This window comes from Hakea prostrata, chromosome 3 (genome assembly GCF_041222555.1).
Source record: "Hakea prostrata isolate BN-2017 chromosome 3, UWA_Hpros_2, whole genome shotgun sequence".
NCBI lineage: Eukaryota > Viridiplantae > Streptophyta > Magnoliopsida > Proteales > Proteaceae > Hakea > Hakea prostrata.
In genome coordinates this window covers 53,516,881-53,537,953 of record NC_142602.1, presented here as the reverse complement: position 1 = coordinate 53,537,953, position 21,073 = coordinate 53,516,881, and the positions used below count along the sequence as shown (strand labels likewise).

Sequence of the window (21,073 nt, the reverse complement as noted above, 5' to 3'; positions counted from 1 at the left end):
TTACATTATTGATAGATTTGAGATTTTCAATGATAGATTTAAGTGAGAATTCTTATAATGTTGTTTCTTGGCAATTGATTATGAAATCTCTTCTATATTTCTTCCACATAGTGAAAAAGTTTTATCGTTTTTGCTCGTTAACATCGCACAATGCATTAATGTACGAATTACGTTAAATTTCTGTGTGTTTACTTTGTTTATTTTTCGATTCGCTATTTCATGATATTTGTTTAAACATCTTGTCAGGGTACAATGGCTTTCTGCACCTTCTTCCATTCAGAATCCATGTTTCAATGCCTCTAGAAATTCTTTTGAGAGCTTAATATAGTTCTTCTTTTAACTAAAAAATAAAATTCAAAACCACATTCGCGTTGTAACAAAGAGAGATGCGCGTTATTCTTCCAAATGGTTCACCATATTGGAGTCGTGTTTCAGTGCCGTGTATGCACAGCGCAATGTACTGCCAAGAGTGAAATCTTAACCATTCATTTTGTAAAAGTAAATTTTAGCACTTTTTGAAAATGACGATCGAGATCAAAATCTGACATTACACTACAAGTGCTCCGCAACCCCCTTGCAACGTCCGCCATATTGCGCGTTAAGAAAAGGACCCGAAAATGAAGGAAAATGGGCCCTACTGGGTTGGAAAGTCCTACATCTTGAATATGTGTGCCTGAATAAAATCCAGACATTATAATAACCACTGGTCCCGGCGGCCCAGGTTGTACTGCCGGTGCTCGGGTGACGGGCCTCACACAAACCAAAGATCTAGGCCTTCATTCATAGGTGGGTCCCAGTTAATATATTAAAAAAAAAGGGATTGGCGGACTGGGCTGGGCTGGGCTTGACCTGCTGACGTCTAACGAAACCCTTCTGCTGAAATGGAAATATGGAATACGCTGGCTCGCATGTAAATCAACCTGTCAAGTGGGCCCTACGTAGAAAGCGGGTCCCACTTATCTCAAATACTGACACGTGTCATGATCAGCAGTTTGGGCCGGTTTAGTGCGTCTCTTTGGTTTAATTGGTTTAATCTCCCCTTTCTCGTCTGAGTCCCCTCGTTATCGACTGGATTTTTTCCTCTGCAAACGAAACTCTTTCTCTTCTCGTTACACTGCCTATAGCCCTCTCGTCACTTCACCAATCTGTCACCGCCGGCAGCGGCGCCGCCACCTTCACCACCGCCGGCAGTAGCTGGTGTTTATTTTATTTTTTTACTTTTGCAGAAAACTGATGGGTATGAAGGTTGAGTGAGACTTGACGGGGGCACAACATGGGAGCGACACTCTCAAACTTGACGGAAGGGGCGAATGGTTCCGGTAATGGTCCGGGGCTAGGAGATATACCAGAGAGTTGCGTAGCCTGTGTGTTCATGTACTTGACGCCTCCAGAAATTTGCAATCTTGCACGCCTCAACCGTGCCTTTCGAGGCGCTGCATCTTCTGACGCTGTTTGGGAATCCAAATTACCCCCTAATTATCAGAACCTGCTCGATTTGTTACCCTTTGAACGATATCAGAATCTATCCAAGAAAAATATTTTTGCTCTCCTCTGTCGTCCCATAAGTTTTGATGACGGCAAGGTAAATCTCTTCAATTCTGTTACCTTTTGAATTCATCTTTAGGGTTTGCTGGCTGAATTCTACATATCGGTCCTGTGCAGGAGGTTTGGGTAGATAGATATACTGGGGGTGTTTGTATGTCGATCTCTGCTAAAGCCTTGTCGATAACTGGAATTGAAGATCGACGATACTGGAACTGGATTCCTACTGAAGAATCTAGGTTAGTTTATGACTAAAAACGCTGTGCTAATGAACTTTCTTTAAGTTTTAGAGGGCATTTTAGCATGTTCTGGAATTTCTAGTTTAGTGGGGTATTTATATTGCAGCTTTCTGTCTTTTGAGAGAAAAATTGTTAAATTAGGTCCTTTCTCCACTGTATTCAACAGTTTGTAGTATCAGAGTTGTGTTGCTGAAGTTGAGAACGGAAAAGATAAGAGGATGCAAATCAGGGTTTCTTTTGTTTGGCCATACTTGCAGTGCGTTCTTGATTTTCCCTCAAAAGTGTTATTGAAGAGCGCCAGTGCAGTCTTTGTCCTATTACCAATGTCTCTGTTAACGTTGCCTTTCTCCTCGCAGCACTTCAGACACATCCCAACTAAATGGAATTTGTCACAGGGATCCTTGCCCACTTAGCTTTGTTTGTGTTCAAACTAAAAGGGGTGGTGGCATTTCATGTTATGTACTATAATAGCCCTTTGTTACCTGATATTTGGCCATCTGCTGAAAATTGAGGAGATAGTTAACCAATTCATGTTGGTCTTAATGCCTTTATTTAGAATTTTTCACTTGATTGAGGGTAGTTAATGAAAAAGGTTGAATTGCTGCAAGGATTACATATTATTTTCTTCTTCAATGTGATCACATTTATGGGGAGTTGGTTTACGCTTTTTAACCTTTTTAAGCTGTATTCCCTCTGAATACATATTTAGCCACTATGATGTTGGCGTTCCTAATGATTCAGGGACTTGAATCTAGTGGAACTTACAAAGGTTCATCGGTTAGGTTTGCAAATTTTCTTCTGTTTTTTGTTCAAAACATTCCTCATGGATAGAAAAAGGTTATTTAAGCATATGAAAGGTCTATAATTCGTCTATTAGGGGGAATCCTTGTTCAAATCTATCAGTGTGGATGCTAAGGGAAATATCATTTGTTAATATGGAAGGATGCTGTTGGACAAAGAAAACAGGTTGTTCCTCTCCTTCCTGGTTTTGTGTGTTAAGATCGATGAAACTATTGAGTGAAAGTTGTAGATTTAGACAAGAAAATGACAAGGTTGTGCAATACTTTTTTATTGAGTTGTTATGAAGTACAAATTCTGAAGTTTATAGTCTGCAGGTGATGTTGAGCCAAGCACTGGTTGCTTGGCATAAAACTTTTTTTTTTCTCATGTGGAGTCTAGTCGGATTGTGTTTGCTAATTATACATGAACAATGATAAAAGACATGAGGTTGATCTAGGTGAATTGGCTAGTCAAGTTACAATTTAACTCACGCCAAAATAGTTTTTGGCTAGAACCTAGATGGTTGTCCAGTGCATGATGCAGCTTCATATTAATGAGAGCCAGTTCTTCTAAGATCTTTTAAGAGAACCAACTCAAATGGGACCAAGAAAGGGTTTCTTGAAATTTCAGTAATGGCGTACATGAATGATATGGGGTATGACCTCAATCGGGTTTGAATCCGCGACTTGTGAAACTATGGGAGTGACAGATACGTTGTAATAGGTTTGTATGGAGTGGTTTGGGTAGAGATCAATGGAATGGGTTGAGTTCAATGGAAAAGGATTCAGTTTCAAAGGGCATCAAGGATTACTTGGCGACTAGAGGATCCTAGGTATATTGGGTGGATATTTTGAAGATGGGCATTGAGTTTAGATCCTCTTAAGTTTAATGGGTTTTTGGATGTCTGAATTGGAAGATATTTTGGAGTTGGGGTACTGCGACTATCTTTTCAGGATCTCAACTGAAAAATGAAGGGCTTAGGGTTTTAAGATTTTGGAGTAGTTGACTGGGATATATAAGAAAATAGTTTATGGTGGTTGGATAATTTTGGAGAGATTTAGAGTAGTGGGTATTATGGATGGATGTGGTAGGTTCTTGAGATATGAGATGAAAATTACTAGAATGGGGTGAAACTTGGAGAGAACTTGGGGACCATGATCTTTTTCTAATATAACCAACTCATATGGGTCACAAGCAACAGTTTCTTGAATTTTTGGTTATGGAATATGGGGGTTCATTGTGATATGGGTTGTGATGGGATGTTTTTTTAGGGAAAATGGTTAAGTTAGGATTTTTTTGGTTATTGATCATACGCTCTTAAATAATATTTATGGTATAAAGGATACTTTAGCTCATTCCATGGGAGATTAATAAATTCCTTGATATGGGGTAGATTTGTGATGGGATGAAAACCTAGGGGAATGAGATAAAACTTGAAATGAATTTATATTTGATCCTTGGAATGATCTTTTCAAGTTGCAATGATTCTGGATTGGTGGTTTGGGAGATGTCAGGTTTCTTGATTGTGGAGGGAAAATAGGGTGGCAATAATTAGGATGGGCAGATCTACTGTTAGGTTGGTCTGATGAGGCTGAAATTGGGATGGAATGTCACTTGAGTTAGGGGATGAGGTTCCTAGTTTGGGACAGATCTATGGTTAGATTGGGCTAGATCTGATCTTGAATTTTGGGTCTCTGAAAAAGTCTGAAAATTGAAGAAAATGGGAAAAATGAGGGAATAGAAATTGATGAGGGCTACCAATGATACCTGGTTTGAACTTTGGATGGGGCCTGGATGAAGCTGGATTGCTGCTGTTAATGGTGGTTGAGGGTTGTCTCCTACATCCACTGTTAAGGATCTGAACTCGACTTCAGTTAGAGCCTTCCTAGAGTTAATTGTTTAAACTTGTTGGCAGAATCAGACCTCATGATTGGATGTTCAATCTAATTGACTGAACCAATTCCTCATGCTTGGATCTTCAAATTAATTGATAAACTATAATACTTAGTGCTTGGATCTTCAAGCTAATTGACAGAACCAGAACTAAGACACCCAAAGTGCACTTAGGAGGTGCCTTACCAAAGACACTATTCAAGAAAATGTTAGAACAACAAAGGAGACTTGACTGAGCTGCAGCTTAGCGTATAACTAAACTGCGCGTTATTCTTCCCTCTATGGGATATAAGGGGGGCCGGGGCAAGGGCCCCCCCACCCCCCCCCCCCCCCCCCCCCCCCCCCCCCCCCCCCCCCCCCCCCCCCCCCCCCCCCCCCCCCCCCCCCAAATAGGCTTTTAATCAGCCTTACAACTCATTAAGTCATTATAATGGAAGTGGGAGTTGAACTGCTAAAAGAAATAGAACTTAAAGACCTAGTAAACCTAAGACTCCTACTAGACTTATGACTAGGGAACTTAAATTGAAATAAAACATAAGATGGAGGCTAGTCTGCCCCTTAAGTTGGGTAGAGTTTGCATGATTAGACTATTAGAACGAATACCAGGAAATCACTAACAAGAACAAAAGCAAATCAAAGAACATAGTGATTTAATGTGGTTTACAGACCAATGCGGTGTGCTATGTCCATGTGCAAAGAAGAACTTTCACTATGTAGGAAGAAGATTACAATGGAGATCTCTCAACCAATTGCTAGAATGTTGTTACAACTCTCACTCAAAACTCTTGAGGAAAAATTCCCAAATCTCACAGTGACTCCATAAGAGAACTTAGGGTATATATTTATAGAATCAGGTAAACGGTTAGAGTTGGTCATACCGTTATTGTGGGGGCTACGCTCCTACTCCTCCATCCAAAACTGAGATCGGTGATGAGCTATTTTCCTAGGTCCTCTTCTTCCAGCCTTCCATCGTGGATCTCACAAATCATGTCATCCACCTTTTTCCCCCCTCCCCCCTTCCCCCCCCCCCCCAAAAATAAAAAAATAAAAAGGGTCAGTACATGTCCATCTTCGATGTCAGGTACAAGAATTTGGGTCAGACATAACATAGACCAATCAAATATTTTGGTACCTAACCTACACACTCAACTTCCAGGCCTATAAAACAAGCCCATGACCACATAAACCTATGGGACAAAAGCTCAACACCCGTATGTATTGGCCCTAGGTTGATTCCAAAGGAAAATAGTCCTATTCTGTGTTGGATATGCATCGCAGATTCAGAATCCTTCAGTAACTTGTTCATATCATCCCTAAACGTACATTTGATCCTCAAAGGGAGTGTCAGTTTACTTAGATCTACTTTCACTTTATGCGGTTTCCTTGATTTTCTTTGTTTTGCCTCTAGTGATTTTGTTCCTGTTTGCTCTATTGCACATGAATATTTAGGTGAGCAAATAGATTCATAGGAAGATTCCATACCAGTCAAAGTAAGAGAATGTGGTTGAGGGCTAGTGTTCAAGTAGAACTATTTCAAATGAAAGTTACCTTAGCCACAGGCACACATGAATTTCCCACTGCGGCTGCTCCACTGTGTGGGAGTGAATAGCAGAGGGACCCACGGTGTTTGGATTTTAAGGACTAGCTTCCCCTCCCCCGGGGAAGCGACAGGATTTGCGGGGGTGTTTTTGGAGGTTCAGCTGGGTGACTTCTTCATGCTGGCTCATTCAACTGTTTAAAGTGTTGGGTTTTTATTTTCACAGTTACTTCATAAGTGCACTCCAGCCGTTGACCTTTGATCGAAAGCTCGTCCACATTTTTTACCACCAGAAACCCTAAACTTCCAAATCAATCCCATAATTTGCTAATTCTGTGATCCCCAAGTTACTTTTTATCTATCCATCCAAAACTTAACATAGTTTAATCACATATTCCCCATACCCTCCTAACAATTCCATTTGGATTTGGTTGCGATCTGACCAACCGAAAACCATAGAATTTCTTTTTCCTTTTTCCTCCAATTTTTTTGAAACACCTAATTCATCATTAAAATGTTATCTGCAAAATCCCACACTTTCATTGATGGACTCCCCATTACTTATTAGCATAACTATCAAACCCTAATTTTGACCTAGCCCTAACACTGAAGTTGACACCACACTCAATGTTGACCTACTCAAACATGGTTGGTTCATAAAAGTTCCTGATTTATTGACCCCTACTTGATACCTTTCAATCTAGGGCTACATCTTCAATTACTCGACTTCATTTCTGTTTAGCATCAAATTGGTAAAGTAAAATGCTGCTGCCAAGGCTTTCCTGCAATTACAGTGACTGGAAGCCATCCACTTTAGCATTGGAGCAGCAGCTTTACATGCCAGGGCAAGAGCTGAGTCGTGTTCTGAATGATCAAGTTATTGCTTGCTGTTTGTGAATTTTAAAAGTAACCGCAAGCACACGGTATCGTGTAGCTAACGGGTCGATCTCAAGGAGATATACCACTTATAATTCAACTTCTTAATAGTAATGCGAGAGTGGAATGATTCAATTTTTGTTAACTAATTAACTAAACTAAACGATCCTAATCTATACGTCTAATGCAATCGAATTGAAACAAAAAATAAATTAAACACAATCAATGCATAAATGAAAGACAGGAAAAAAAATGCGAAGAATAAAAAAGAAAAGGAAAAAAAATGCGAAGAATAAAAAAGAAAAGGAAAAAAAATGCGAAGAATAAAAAAGAAAAGGAAAAAAAAAGTAAAACCAGTTAGTATGTTAAAGCAGTCAGTAAAATTTAGTTCATAGCTAAAATGCAGATGCAACACCACCCGTCACCAGAAGCAGAGGCACGACTGTAGGCTTGCTCCGGTTATGTGGTCCGAGATGATGAATGAATAAGCAGAAAGTAAATAACAAAGCAATAAACAAAGCAATAAAAGGAAAAGGAAGCCTTAACCAAAGAGAGGCACGACTGTAGGCATCTCTGATCAAGGATCCAGGGGAAGGGAGAACAATAAATAATGCTGAAAGTAAATCCTAAATTAAGAATATGGAGGGGTAGATAGAAGCGGGAATGGAGGGAGGAGAGAAGATTAATAAAGAAGGTTACTTACTTGCGAATTGAACAAACGATTCAAATCTCAACCAACCCTAACAACCAGATCTAGATCTAGAATGATCTAAATCTGCAATTGCTAGACCTAGAGAAAAACGAATCTAAAAAAATTGAAACTTGAACTTGAATTGCATTACATAAAAAGATTAAACCTAAACATTGAATCTAGAAATTTAAATCTCACTAATGCAAGCAAAGAAAACTAAAGAAAGCTAAATAAACTGAAAAGAGAAGAAAGAATGCTTCTACTAAGCTCTAGAACATGTTCTCCTTTGATGGAGTATGCTCTCCTTTTATAGAGTTTACATGAGATATGAAGCACGGCTGAATTTGAATAAAACTCAGGGTTTCTATCTGACTCAACCAATTAGGGTTTTGACGTAGTAATCGCGCCGACTTAGAGAGATCAGATGCATAATTCCACCGTTGGATTTGAGGTTTAAGTAGTCGTGAAACTCTCCTCCAAAAATCAGCACGATCGGACATCGGATGACCGTTCGATGAAGGGTTTGATCGAAACTGGACAGAGGCATTCAAAAACGGGATTTTTCCTCTTTTTCTTTCTGAATATAATTCTTTTTCCTCTTTTTCTTTCTTTAATTAAATCCAAGATAAGAGATAAGATATTGAGGTATGCAAGGACTCTTTTCCATTTGGACTCTCTCAATAATATCTCTGTAGATTTGATTTAAAATCTCAGCCGTAGATCAAATTTGCCTTCTTTATCTCTTCAATATTTCGGAGTTGGCCCATAATCACACATCTCTAGCCCATCATGCTCCAGATCAGGCCCATTTTTGCATTTGAGAATTTGAATGGACTTCTTGACGTGTAAAATAGCATGATTCAAGCCCAAAACTCCAAATATTTGCTTAAATCTTGAAAAGTTCTAAAATCTGCAAAAACAACATAAAACCCAAGGTAACTCCACTCTAAGTGTATAAAATGCATGCTTTATGCCCTAAGATTTCACACATAAATGTGCTCATCACTTGCCATGCCGTAGCCAGACTAAGTAAAGAAACTGGCTAGTTTTGTATACAACCTAACTATCCATATTTAGTCCAATAAAAGTGGCTTATTACATAGAAAACCCATGGTGTTTAAAGGCCCAACCATTGTTATCAAGGCGTTCGCCTATGTACTCCTCAGCAGCCGCCTAGGTGGTCTTCTGACCTCCTGGTCAATGAGCCGCTTCTTTGACACACAAGACTTCAGCTGGTCCACTTTAGGTGTTGCCACTTTGTCGCCACCTAGGCGCTAGAGTGATCAGGGGCAGACCTAGGATTCAACATCCCCGGGGGGGGGGGGGTGAACAATAACTACAAAATTTTTAGTACTAAAAAAAGATAAAGATTTACTTGAAATATATATATATATATATATATATATATATATATATATATATATATATATATATATATATATATATATATATATAATATATATATATATATATATATATATATATATACTATATATATATAAATTTGTCTAAATTCATTTGGAATTTTTTTGGGGGTTTTAGGAGTAAATTGTTTAGAAAATTTTAAAATTTACAACAAGTTTTAAAAGTAATTTCAATTTTAATAATGAACTTTTGTATTAGTTAATTGTTATCTTTTCTTTTCTATTTTTTTCTTTTTGTAAGAAGTAAATCAAAAGTGACAAGAAATAAGAACCTATGTAAGATTGTAACTTATGTTCAATCTTATTTTCTTACAGTTTGATCTGGAATCTGTAAGATTGTAACCTATTTTCACTAGATTACTAGGAGAGAAAAAAGAGAAAAAAAGAAAGAAAGAAAAAGAAAAGAAAAAAAAAAACCTATTTTCACCCAACTTTCTTACTATAAAATTAGATTGGTGTATAAATCTATTATTCCCTGTTTTGTTCCTAGTTTCTTTTCTTTTTGTTTTCAAGATCGAGAGAAAAATATAGATAGATTTCAAAAGATGAATTCAAAGTTCATAGGAAAACTTAGAGAGGATGAATTCTTCCCCAATTTGTTTGCTTGTGGAAGTGTTCTATTTATTATTTGATCTACAACAGACTTTTCAAATTCAAATATACAGAATCTAATCCAATGTTGCAGGTGTTAGAGTCTAGATATAATACAAAGTTGCAAACTCTCCTATTCTATTTGTTTTGAATTCTACGATAGATTTCTATTTTGTTGGGTTTGAATTTAAAATTTGAATTTAATTTGAGGTATTAAAAATATATGCTCTCTCACTTCAACGAATCAACCACAATTAAAATAAATAGATTATAAAAAAGGGCAAGAAACTTTCATACAATCATACTCTTATTCATACGTATTCAACATTTAAAAAAAAAAGGAGAAAGCATCGAAGAAAAAAATCAAGAGAGAAAGGAAGAAAATAAACCAAAAAAGAGAGATAAATAAAAATACCAAATTGTAGTCCTATGGAGAACATCTAGGAGAAAAGTTTAGCTTTTTGAAATTCAAGTATTCCCTTTAATCTTTTGTGAGGAAGAAAAATTTTCCGTAGTCATCCGTGAGGGAAGATGAGAGAATATAAATAGGAAGAAAGAGAATAAATAGGGAGAAATTTAGGGATGATGATTTAGTTTCCAATTGGGAGTTAATTGCTTCCTCCTTAAAAATTGGATTTTAATTATAACCTTTAGATAGAAAATAAGAGTTACATGTAAATCCTTCATCTTTACCTTTAAATTTGTTTCCAATATTTTTTTTTTGGGGGGGGGGGGAATATTGGTATTTCACACAGTCAAAGAGAAAAACAAGGGAAAATTAAGGGAACTAGTACAATTTTTTTTAAATGGGCCCCCCAGGGCTCAATTGTAGTTCCGCCCCCAAAGTGATTCACTTTTTTTGACATTTTGTACCTAAACAAAAATGATTGGATGTTTAAGTGAGCAACAAGCTAACAATTGTATATATTGTAGACCACATGATGTATATTTTTTCCCCATATAACAAAAATATTTTCCCCATTCTTTCATTTTCATATTTATAATTTTACATTATATATATATATAATTCATAATGATATGTTACAATGTCATTGTATTATGTTAGTAATTCCTCTTATATATATTTGTATTATGATGAGATGAACTTATTTTTAAATTTTTTTTTATGGTAACCTTTCATAATTATGATTCTTTAATATTTGTTTAATATTTCCCTAAGGTCCGAACTTATATACGTAGAATTTCGATATCCGAAGTAAAAGAAGCTTTAAGGAGGATGAAACTCGGCAAGACACAAGGTCCTGATGAAATCCCAATTGAAGTATGGAAGAGCTTAGGAACCCATGGACTAGTTTGGTTGACTAAGTTGTTTAATAAGATTATGAGCACAGGGAAAATGCCAGATGATTGGAGGAGAAGTGTTGTGGTTCCAATTTACAAAAATAAAGGAGATATTCAAAGTTGTAATAACTATAGGGGCATTAAATTGATGAGCCATACGATGAAATTATGGGAGAGAATAATTGAAACCCGTTTGAGACACTTAACTACAGTTACGGAGAACCAATTTGGGTTTATGCCGGGAAGATCTACAACGGAGGCTATTTACTTAATTAGGAGACTTATGGAAAGGTATAGAGAATGTAGGAGATCTTCATATGGTATTTATTGACCTAGAAAAAGCTTATGATAGAGTCCCTAGAGCGTTAATTTGGCAAGTACTAGAGAAAAGAAGTGTTGCAAGTAAATATATAGATATAGTTAAGGATATGTATGATGGTTCGGTGACTAGTGTTAGAACAATGGGGGGACAAAGTAATGAATTCCCGATAACAGTTGGGCTACATCAAGGGTCAACTTTAAGCCCATATCTATTTGCACTGGTAATGGATGAATTAACCAAAGACATTCAAGATGAGGTCCCCTGGTGTATGCTTTTTGCGGATGATATTTTGTTGATTGATGAGACCAAAGTGGGGATTAATACCAAATTAGAATCATGGAGTTTAGCTTTGGAATCAAAAGGCTTTAAACTTAGTAGATCGAAGACAGAATATTTAGTTTGTAACTTTAGTCATGATTGGTCAGATGATGAGGTGGTGATACTTGACGATAAAGAGATTCCTCAGAGTGATTGTTTTAGGTACCTAGGTTCAATCATAAGTAAAAGAGGTGATTTGGAAGATGAGGTTTCCCAAAGAATTAAAATAGGGTGGATGAAGTGGAGAGGTGCGTTCGGGGTCTTATGTGATCGGCGTATTCCATTAAAGCTTAAAGGAAAATTTTATAGGACCGTTGTTCGACCAGCTATGATGTACGGTGCAGAGTGTTGGGCTGTTAAAAAGAATCATATAGATAAACTCAGTGTAGCAGAAATGAGGATGCTAAGATGGATTAGTGGCAAAACTAGGATGGATAAGATAAGAAACGATTATATTAGAGTTGGGCTGGGAGTTGCTCCCATAAGTGATAAGCTTAGAGAAAGTCGTTTGAGGTGGCACGGCCACGTTCAACGGAGACCTATAAATGCTCCTGTACGGAGAAGTGATATAATCCATATTGAAGGAACTAGAAGAGTTAGGGATAGACCTAAGATAACCTTAGGAGAAGTGGTGAGAAAGGATATGTATAGCTTAGGCCTTGTATCTAGCATGGCCTCGAACAGAACTGATTGGAGGGCAAGAATCCATGTAGCCGACCCCATTTAGTTGGGACAAGGCTTATTGTTGTTGTTGTTGTTGTTGTTGTTATAGTAAAACTATATCAGTTTTCCTTTATTATTTATGCAACACAAAATAATTGTATTAAAAAAATGTGCCCCAACCGCTTTGGTCGCTGTATTGTTGCCTAGGCGCTTAATCGGTGTGCCAACCCCTTTGGTCGCCTTGTTGCCTTGACAAATTTGGGCCCAATACATGCACGACCCAACCCAAAGCTTATTTCCAGTAAAATAAACTTTAAGTGACCTTATCTACGTTAGGAAAAACCTATAGTCTCATGATTCTCACCCATTAAAGACATCCAGAATTTAGAGAGTATGTCTGTCATTTCGTATCTCTGGAACCAGTGTTGGTTTTCTGAAAGTCTTTCTAGAAGTTCTAAGGAGGGAAATAGACTTAGCGATGAAAGTCATCCAGTCAGATTTGGTGACCCTAACCTTTAAAAGTTTGATCAGAACTATGCGAGATGCAGAGGTGGCTTCAACCAGCAGTCCAGATTTAGCAATTTGCTTGCAGTGGATCACCTTATTTGCATATTATCTGTATCCGTGGTATTAATAGTTATGTGTTTTCATAAATTTACCTAAAGTTTCTCTTATCAGAAACGGGGTTGATGTAATGGAAAGTTACGATTAAGCATCATTAGCAAGAACTAGTGGGGCCTGATGACTTCGTATGGTAAGATGTGAAAGTAAGGAAAATATCATGGGAGGTTAGTCTGATGCTTCTGATGCCTATCAAGATTTTAGAAATAATAACAAAAATAACAATGGTAGTATAACAAAAGATAACTATGCACTTTAAAAAATTTGCACTTTGATAGTAGTAAACAATTTTTGAGGGAAATTAGGCTATTTTCGAGGTTATTCATTACTTCTAGTTGTAGCTGAGGGGGAATTGGGTTATGAAACTTTAATTTACTGGATAAGTGATTAAAGATAAAATTGATGGGTCCTGCTACTTGGGTTAGACCTACTGTTAAAGGATGATGTCTGAAACTGTTTGAATTACCTAAGGGTACTGTTTAGAAGCTGTATAGGTGCAACAGAAGGCTTCAATGCACTTGTGACTTGTACAACTCATTCTTTATGAAGTTGATGATGTTTATAACTGACGTGGTCTTCCGAAGTATATAATGGTCAAGATTTCAATTAACAATAGTATGTGATTTATATGAACTGTTGTCTCCTGGTTTATTGTGTGAAGCAGATGTCCTAATGCAAATATAATGAAAACTTTGTCAATAATAACTATTAGAAAAATACCTTAGGTCGTGTTTGGCTCCCCTCAGCATCCAACTTCTGGATTCAGTGGTTGAGGAGCTACCCAAGTATTCACTGCTTGGACTGGCTTGGACTGGCATTTGTAGGTGGCCATGTCTTTGTTGTATCCTTTGTTTTCTTGATTGCTTATGATGGATATTTTAGTGGACAAGAAAGAAGATAATATGAAGGGAAAAATGAAAGTCTTAGAAGAGTGGCAAGTGTAACACTGAAGAGAACACTATGACAACTTGAAGGATGAAATCTTCTTGCCAACAAGCTATCTTAGGTAGAACTGCTAGCGACCTGTCAAGTTGGAACGTACCCTATCAATTTATTGTGTCATCTCATTGTGAGGGATGTAGTATATCCTCTTGATTTTGTTTCTTATCAACTCTACTTTCTTCTAACCAAATTTTTTGTCATTGGGTTTGGTACATGAATGCGTTTTCTTTTTCTTGATTACTTGGTACTAACTACCTTGTTGGTGATTGCCTGGAGTGCTGTTAGAAGAACTACTTAGGCTTTGGTGTTTCTTGCTTCGGGGGCCATGAGCTAGATTTGGACTGGACATTAGAGGATGAGTTGTAATCCAACCCCATCCTATTTAGAGCAACCAAATGAACCACTTTGGTAGTGATTTTATTTATGATGCCTCTTCTAGGTCTTTGGATGTTTTTATCAACTTCTGTCTCATTTACTCCCATACAGTCCAAAGAATATCAGTGAATAAGCTTCCCAAAGAAACAGCATAGGGGGCTAAAATCTCCTTAAAAAACAATCTTCACACACTGCTAATAATTTACTGGAAACAATTAAGATGAGAGGTGAGTTTTCTTCTTTTTCTTTTTTGTTTGTTTGTTTGTATGTTCATTTGTTTTGTAGAGAGAGAGTGAGAGGGGAGGAGGCTACTTGAAGAGTAAAGATATGGAAATGAAAATTCAATATTCATGAGTGACAGACGTGGTTGGTGATTTTTCCAATCACCCATGCATATGAGGCATTAAATGTTTACCTTTTCTGTTGCATCTCCCCTTTCGGTAATTTTTTGGAATAAGCCTCCTGTTAGTGAATGCTTTTACAGTTTACTTAATGAGGCAATGCAAAATTCAAGATAATCTTGTTGGGAGAGAAGCATTCCTCTGGATAATATGCTCGTACAGTTTAACAAGAGATTTTGCTGGCTATAACACTTGCCATGTACATCTGGCAAATATGCATACAGAAGCTCCATATTTTTGAAGCTTTTATGTTGAGGCATCTCTTCATTGATTTTAGCAAGAGCAATTGGCTTGCAGATGTCCTGGAAGAGGTCTCTTCAAGGGGTACAAGACTGGATCTAATGTTTAGTAGGAAGAAATTTGAATTCAAATGTCAAACCTCTGCTTTCTGGTCACTTGGGAAGCATAGACTACACAACGTAGTCCCAGACTGGTAGGCTAGCTAGGATCCAGTGTGCTGGACCTGGGATGAACTGGTAAACTCAGGTAGGTCAAACTAGGGATTTTATGCTAAAATTAGAATTAAGGTTGGTATACCTAGGGTTTGATGTCGGGGAAGTCCACTAGTGAAGGTGTAAGGTTTTGTAAGTGTGGATTATTGCTGAATCTGTGGAAAATACAGTTTAGGATTTTCTTCCTGGGTTTACGGAAAAAGAGTCTAAGGAGAGACTAGAGTTTTAATGGTCTGATGAGGCTGCAATCAAAATCTAGTTTCTCAAGGGGTGCTAGGAAGTTTGATGCAGGACCAGCAGCCCACGGCACTGCCCAGCAGCGTTGAAGCACATTTTCGGCACCAGGGGTATTCTGGTAATCTTGAGGCAGTCTTACTCGAGCCACCAAGGCCTAATTTTTTAGGAGTCTAATCTACTTTTGTTTTATTATTTGTGTTAGTCTATTTATGTAGCAGTCCTATTTTAATAGAAGCTCTATTTAAAATAGAAGTCCTTTTTAGTTTTTGTTTTTGTGTCTTATTAGGAGTCTTTCAACAAAGGCTATTAGTACGTAGCCTGATGCTTGTAACAAAACAGATTTTGATGAATAAAACTAGTGAAGGAGAGTTACAGCAGAGATAGAGGATCGAGTTGGGTTCTAGGGTTCTCTCAAGTGCAAGAATTTCCTGTGGCAATCTGGTTATTGGTATTCTTGCATTCAATCTTCTTCCCCAAGCCTTCAACTACTAAGCCAACATTCCCCAGCCTTCCGTCTTTCTTTCCCTTCATCGCATCTGGCTTAATCACCCCCTCCAATACCATTAGGCTGCTTTTCGTCCTCCCCAAAACCCTAGATCCCATAATTCCCAATCCCCACCACAGAATCCCCTCCCCTTTGGGAATCACCACCCCTTCACTTCCACTAGCACTCGACCCCAAGTGACCGCCCTAATTACCCTTTAAAACCCTAATTTCCAAATCCTAAAGCCCTTGAGATTTGAATCTGAAAAAAAAAAAAAAAAAAAAAAAAAAATAAATTACAGAATTCAGATCTCTGTCTCAACAACCATAGTTCTATAAACCCTAACTAAACCTAGAGCACCTTTCCTACAAAGCCCTAAAAACCCAAACCAAACCTGGAACACCTTTCCTACAGACCCTAAAACCCCTAAACAGCCCATATTTTCCTAGCGGCAGGGTTTGTAACCCTAATTTACCTGCTATTTATCTCGGATCCTTGGGCTTTTGGCCCCCACCGCAGTGAGGCTACATCAAAGTTTCAATCCTAATATAAGGGTAACTGATTGTTGGTTTGGGCTTGGTGAAGTTTAGGGTTTTCCAGGAAGAATCTAAGATGGAGATTTTATTGTTATATGAAAGGATGGGGCTGCAAATGAGATCTTGTCCTCCTTAGGTTAGGGGGTGATGTGGTCAAAGTATAAGGAGATTTTGATAGTTGGAATGGGCTGTGGGTGACTTAGGTCTTGAACATATTATAGAATAAAAGAGAGTTTAGGCTATGGGGGGGTAGAGGATTAGAAGAAGATATATAGGGCTGGGAGCCCGGATGCTTTTATACTCACCATTGCAGAAGTAGCTCGAGACAGCTTGTTCAAGGGAGAATATCCTTGAACTTGCTTGCAATTGCAATGACTTAAAGGAGAACCTCATTGGATTGCATATGGAAGTTTTGGGGTGCCTGAAGAATTTGATGGATGGTAGGGGGCATTGAATACTCTCAAAAGGTTTAAGTAATTCTCAAAACTAGTAATTCTTATACATCAATTCATAGGTTGCTTTTTAAGAGCTGTTATATTCATTGCCATGTAGCTGAACAGAAAATAAGAGCTTGAATGTCTAATTAGGGTTCCAACAATACTTGGATTCAAATTAGAAGCTAGGACTCAAAAAATCAAACTAGGATCCACACTTAGACTTGAACCTTAAACTAGTTTCCTGTAATGATGTCTGGTTAAGTGTTTACAATTCAAAATTAATGAGTAAAAAAGTTTTGAAATGCCCTATATTATGTGCCATATACTCTATTGCTGGTCTGGGGAGAATCCTTCACATACCCTAGACCTACTGATGCTGTCTGTTTGGAGTAATCCCTGCACCTGAGGCTAATTTTAGGCAGCTGAACAGTCTCTAGAATTTGACAATATGGGAAAGATGAGTTTGCGATGTATCCCCAACCTCCTAGATCAGAGTCAATTGAATATCCTTTGAGAGGACTTAATCTAGTAGCTCCGTTGACTAGTAACCACTTTGATGATTTTACCTGGATTCATAATTTTCCTTGAAAGCCCTCACAGTGACGAAAATTTTCTTGAGTAACTATGAAAGAGCAGCAGAAACCTCTTCCACATAAATCTGCTTTCAATGGGTGTGGGTGAAAGGCCAAACAGAGCGAAGTAGAAACATCTTGATGCAAAAAGTTGTTGTGGATGGATAAGTGGTTGGCCTGCTGCCCACAGTGCACACTTCTAGTGAGTTGTTGAAAGAAGTCAGTTGCTTTTTGTTAACTGATTGTTACTTTTTGTGCTTAGTGCTCTTCATGTGAGTTCAATGAATTTAGTAATCAACAAACCAGTGTTTCCCCCTTTATATGTCATACAGGATACAGTGAGACTTAGTTACATGAATGGCTGACTGTAGTATTGCTGTTTTATTTGCAGGTTCCATGTAGTGGCCTTTTTGCAGCAAATATGGTGGTTTGAAGTAGATGGGTTTGTCAAGTTTCCTTTCCCTGCTGGTGTGTATACTTTGTCATTCAGGCTTCATCTTGGAAAATTTTTCAAACGACTAGGTCGACGTACCTGTAGTTTTGAACACACTCATGGTTGGGATATAAAGCCTGTACGATTTGAACTATCTACTTCAGATAATCAGCAACAATCATTTGAATGCTGTTTGGATGATGAATCTGAAAAGGATGATGCAAATGGCAACCAGAAACGTGGATGCTGGATCGATTACAAGGTAGGTGAGTTCACAGTCCGTGATTCGGAAGATGCAACAGAAGTGAGATTTTCTATGAAGCAGATTGATTGTACACATTCCAAAGGTGGGCTTTGTGTAGATTCAGTGTCTATTGTCCCTAGTAATTTAAGAGAGAAGAAAGAGGTTTTGAAGTAGCACCAGACTGCACCTAATGTACAACCGAGATCCTTAGCACTTGTGTCATATCTCGTACTTATGAAGGATTTGGTGTTTAAAGGTTGGTCTTCTCATTTTTGTGCTTGCCCTTTTTGTAATGTGCTGGCATTGTGGTTTTACAGACTTTAAATTTCTTCTTAATGTATTTGATTAATTTGTATTTATGTTGTTACGTTCTTCCAGACAAGTTAGTGAGAATGGCTTTTAGGTTACCCACCCAGCACAGTTCTCTGCAGGGTTGTTCTTTTAGGGTATAACTTCTGGCATTTCTCATTCTTACCCTATTTTTACTCTGTATTTTTATCCCGACTCTTCCTGAGAAGCAAACTTTCACCTCTTCTTCCTCTACTGCTTTTCCTTCCTACATCCCCTCTAGTGGTACCCTACCCGAATACTTCACACTGACCTTCCTTTAGACCCGAGTCCAATTGCTCTACCTTTGATACCCTATTTTGCTCCCCCACCATCACACGTTAGGGGGGTTAGGGGGGGGTTTATCTTGTCAGTATTCAGAAGTCGGTTTTTGGTTTTTCCTAAATGTATGGTGGATGGAGCATTGGAATAGGACTATAAGAATCCCAATTTGTCCCTCCAGCTCGCCCAATATCTCCTTTTCCATCCCACAGGACATGGGTTTTTGGGGAGCAGATTTGACAGTATTTTAAAAGGTAGGAGTGTAGCCGAGTATCGACTGGGTTTTTAGATATAAGCTACTGATCGATTTTAGAAAACTACAGAACTTGAAAGCCACAATTTAGTCAAGAGCTTCTGGAACTAGTCTGAATTCAGAAACTGATAATACTGGAAATGGAAACCAATACCTTTCGAATTGCTGTTTCTGTTATTTACAGGGAAGTCTATAATGGCCCACTCCTACCATGGGGTTTTCTTGAACCCTTCACTGTTGGATGCTGACTCTTAGAAATCATATTGTTAGTTGTAAGTATTTGTCTTCCTTATTTGAATTAGAGTAATAAAGGACCATAATTCAGAGTCAGGTTAAGAGTGTCACCATATATTTAGGTGTGGGGTTCATCTTGTCAGTGTTGAGAAGTCGGGAGTCCTACTCTTGAATGTATAGAAAAAAGAAGCTTTAGAGGCAGAGGTTCCCAATTCGAATCTTCAGGCCAAGGAAAATGTTAGTATTCAAACCGGACCAATTCCAACCATAAAAGAATGAAAAAAAATAAAAAATCCTTGTGTTTGTTTCCAACTCGACAGTCATCCTTGTGTTTTGTTGTATGAAACTATCCCAAAGGTTAGAACTCAGAAGGCCGTTGAAACTTTAACTAAAATATTATCTCTGAAATGCATAGAATGTGCTTAACTTTTTGAGCAAATTGCGTTGGCCGTCTCAAAATACAAATGGAAGCCTTTAACCTTAAAACACTAGCATTCCATTTTATCTTTACTAAGTAAAGATATTTCAAAATTAGATTTTCATTGAGCAGATTAGTCCAATCCATCATCGACTGCCGTTAAAACTGCTATCTATTTTCTTTTAATTCTAAAATTACCCATCTTAATGATATCAGATTACCTAAATACCCTTAACAAATTTTGAGGAAAAAAAAAACCACCAACACCTTCGTCTTCATGCCAATACGTTTCACCGGCGAGACGGAAATCTACCGAGATACACAAACTCATTTGGACCTTAAAACATATATGTTCTCTCCTAGGTTACCCTCATAGCTATTTCTGCCTCTCTTTTTTCTTCATCATCAACTCTCTGGTCTCCTTATGGGATGCTATTCGCAAACAATAAATTGGCTTCATTGTCCATGTAGAAATTGCGTCCATCGCGTCACCCTTGTTTCTCTATTATGCTGCGCAAGGTAGCTTTTTTAGGTCCTAGCGATTGACTGCCTGGATCCCAAAGTTCATCTGGAAATGGGGAAAAGAGAAGGTCAGGTGGAATTTGAAGAAAGTTCACAGGGAGGGGAGGGGAGTAGCGTTATCCTTGTTTCTCTCTCTCTCTCTCTCTCTCTCTCTCTCTCTCTCTCTCTCTCTCTCTCTCTCTCTCTCTCTCTTCCCTTTAGCGTTCTTCTACTCTAAAATGGTATCACATTATTTGTGATTAGTGTTATAAATAATATTGATTATGGATATCCATCACCCCCCCCCCAATAGACAATACTTCCAATTGAAGATGTCAACCACCTTAGCATACAATCTTGGTGATTCACATTCTCATCTTAATTGAAAATTACAGTGATCTCAACACACAATGTTGGCAGTCAATATTTCCATTCCATGCACCTTCTATCTTGGGCGGCAATCTATCTTTCCATATCAAGAATATCTTATTGTGTGCAAGAATCATATATTGTATTTCCATATCAGAGTAGATGCTCCTTCTACAATAAATATGTAATGCACTCAACTGAATGAATCACTTCTGATTGATCTTGTTCTAGTTTTCTTCTTTATCTTTGATATATTCTCTTTATTTTATAAAATGGAAGATCAATCGGTTCCAAGGATAAAATCCTAGAAAAAGAAAGGAGCAAATGATCAAGATGGTCATAAAATGGACACAATTGATTATGAAAATCCTGAAGACATAACTTTCTATGAAACCCCAGAAGAGGTTTAGGTACCTGAAAATAATGAAGAGATCTCAATTAGTTATGTCATTGCAGGAAAAAAGATGGAACCGAAAATATAAAGTTGTCGACAACAATTTTTGCATATAATGCTTTTGCTGAAATAATGCAACAAGACGAGGATCTTAAATATAAATCAAGAAATGATTGGCCAAAATGTTGAGACGCAATTCAAGCAGAATTGAAATTCGCTTGAAAAATAAAGTTTTTGGACCTATATTCCAATATCTGAAGGTATAAAGCCAGTGGGGTACAATTGAGTTTTCTGCGAAAAATGAAATGAGAAAATGAATGAAATCGTGATATATAAAACATGAATTATGGCACAAGAATTTTTGCAGATGCCTGGCATTGATT

At 37.7% G+C, this 21,073-nt stretch overlaps 1 protein-coding gene across 1 annotated transcript; it reads left to right on the top strand.

The window, feature by feature from the left end:
• Window positions 1–1,051: 1,051 nt before the first annotated feature.
• On the top strand, window positions 1,052–19,654 carry LOC149022479 (F-box protein PP2-A15-like). The gene is made up of 3 exons (XM_089150558.1): window positions 1,052–1,582; window positions 1,663–1,781; window positions 17,627–19,654. Exons 1-3 carry the CDS (start codon window positions 1,274–1,276, stop codon window positions 18,084–18,086), a joined length of 888 nt encoding a protein of 295 aa, XP_089006684.1. The 5' UTR covers window positions 1,052–1,273; the 3' UTR covers window positions 18,087–19,654.
• Window positions 19,655–21,073: the final 1,419 nt, after the last annotated feature.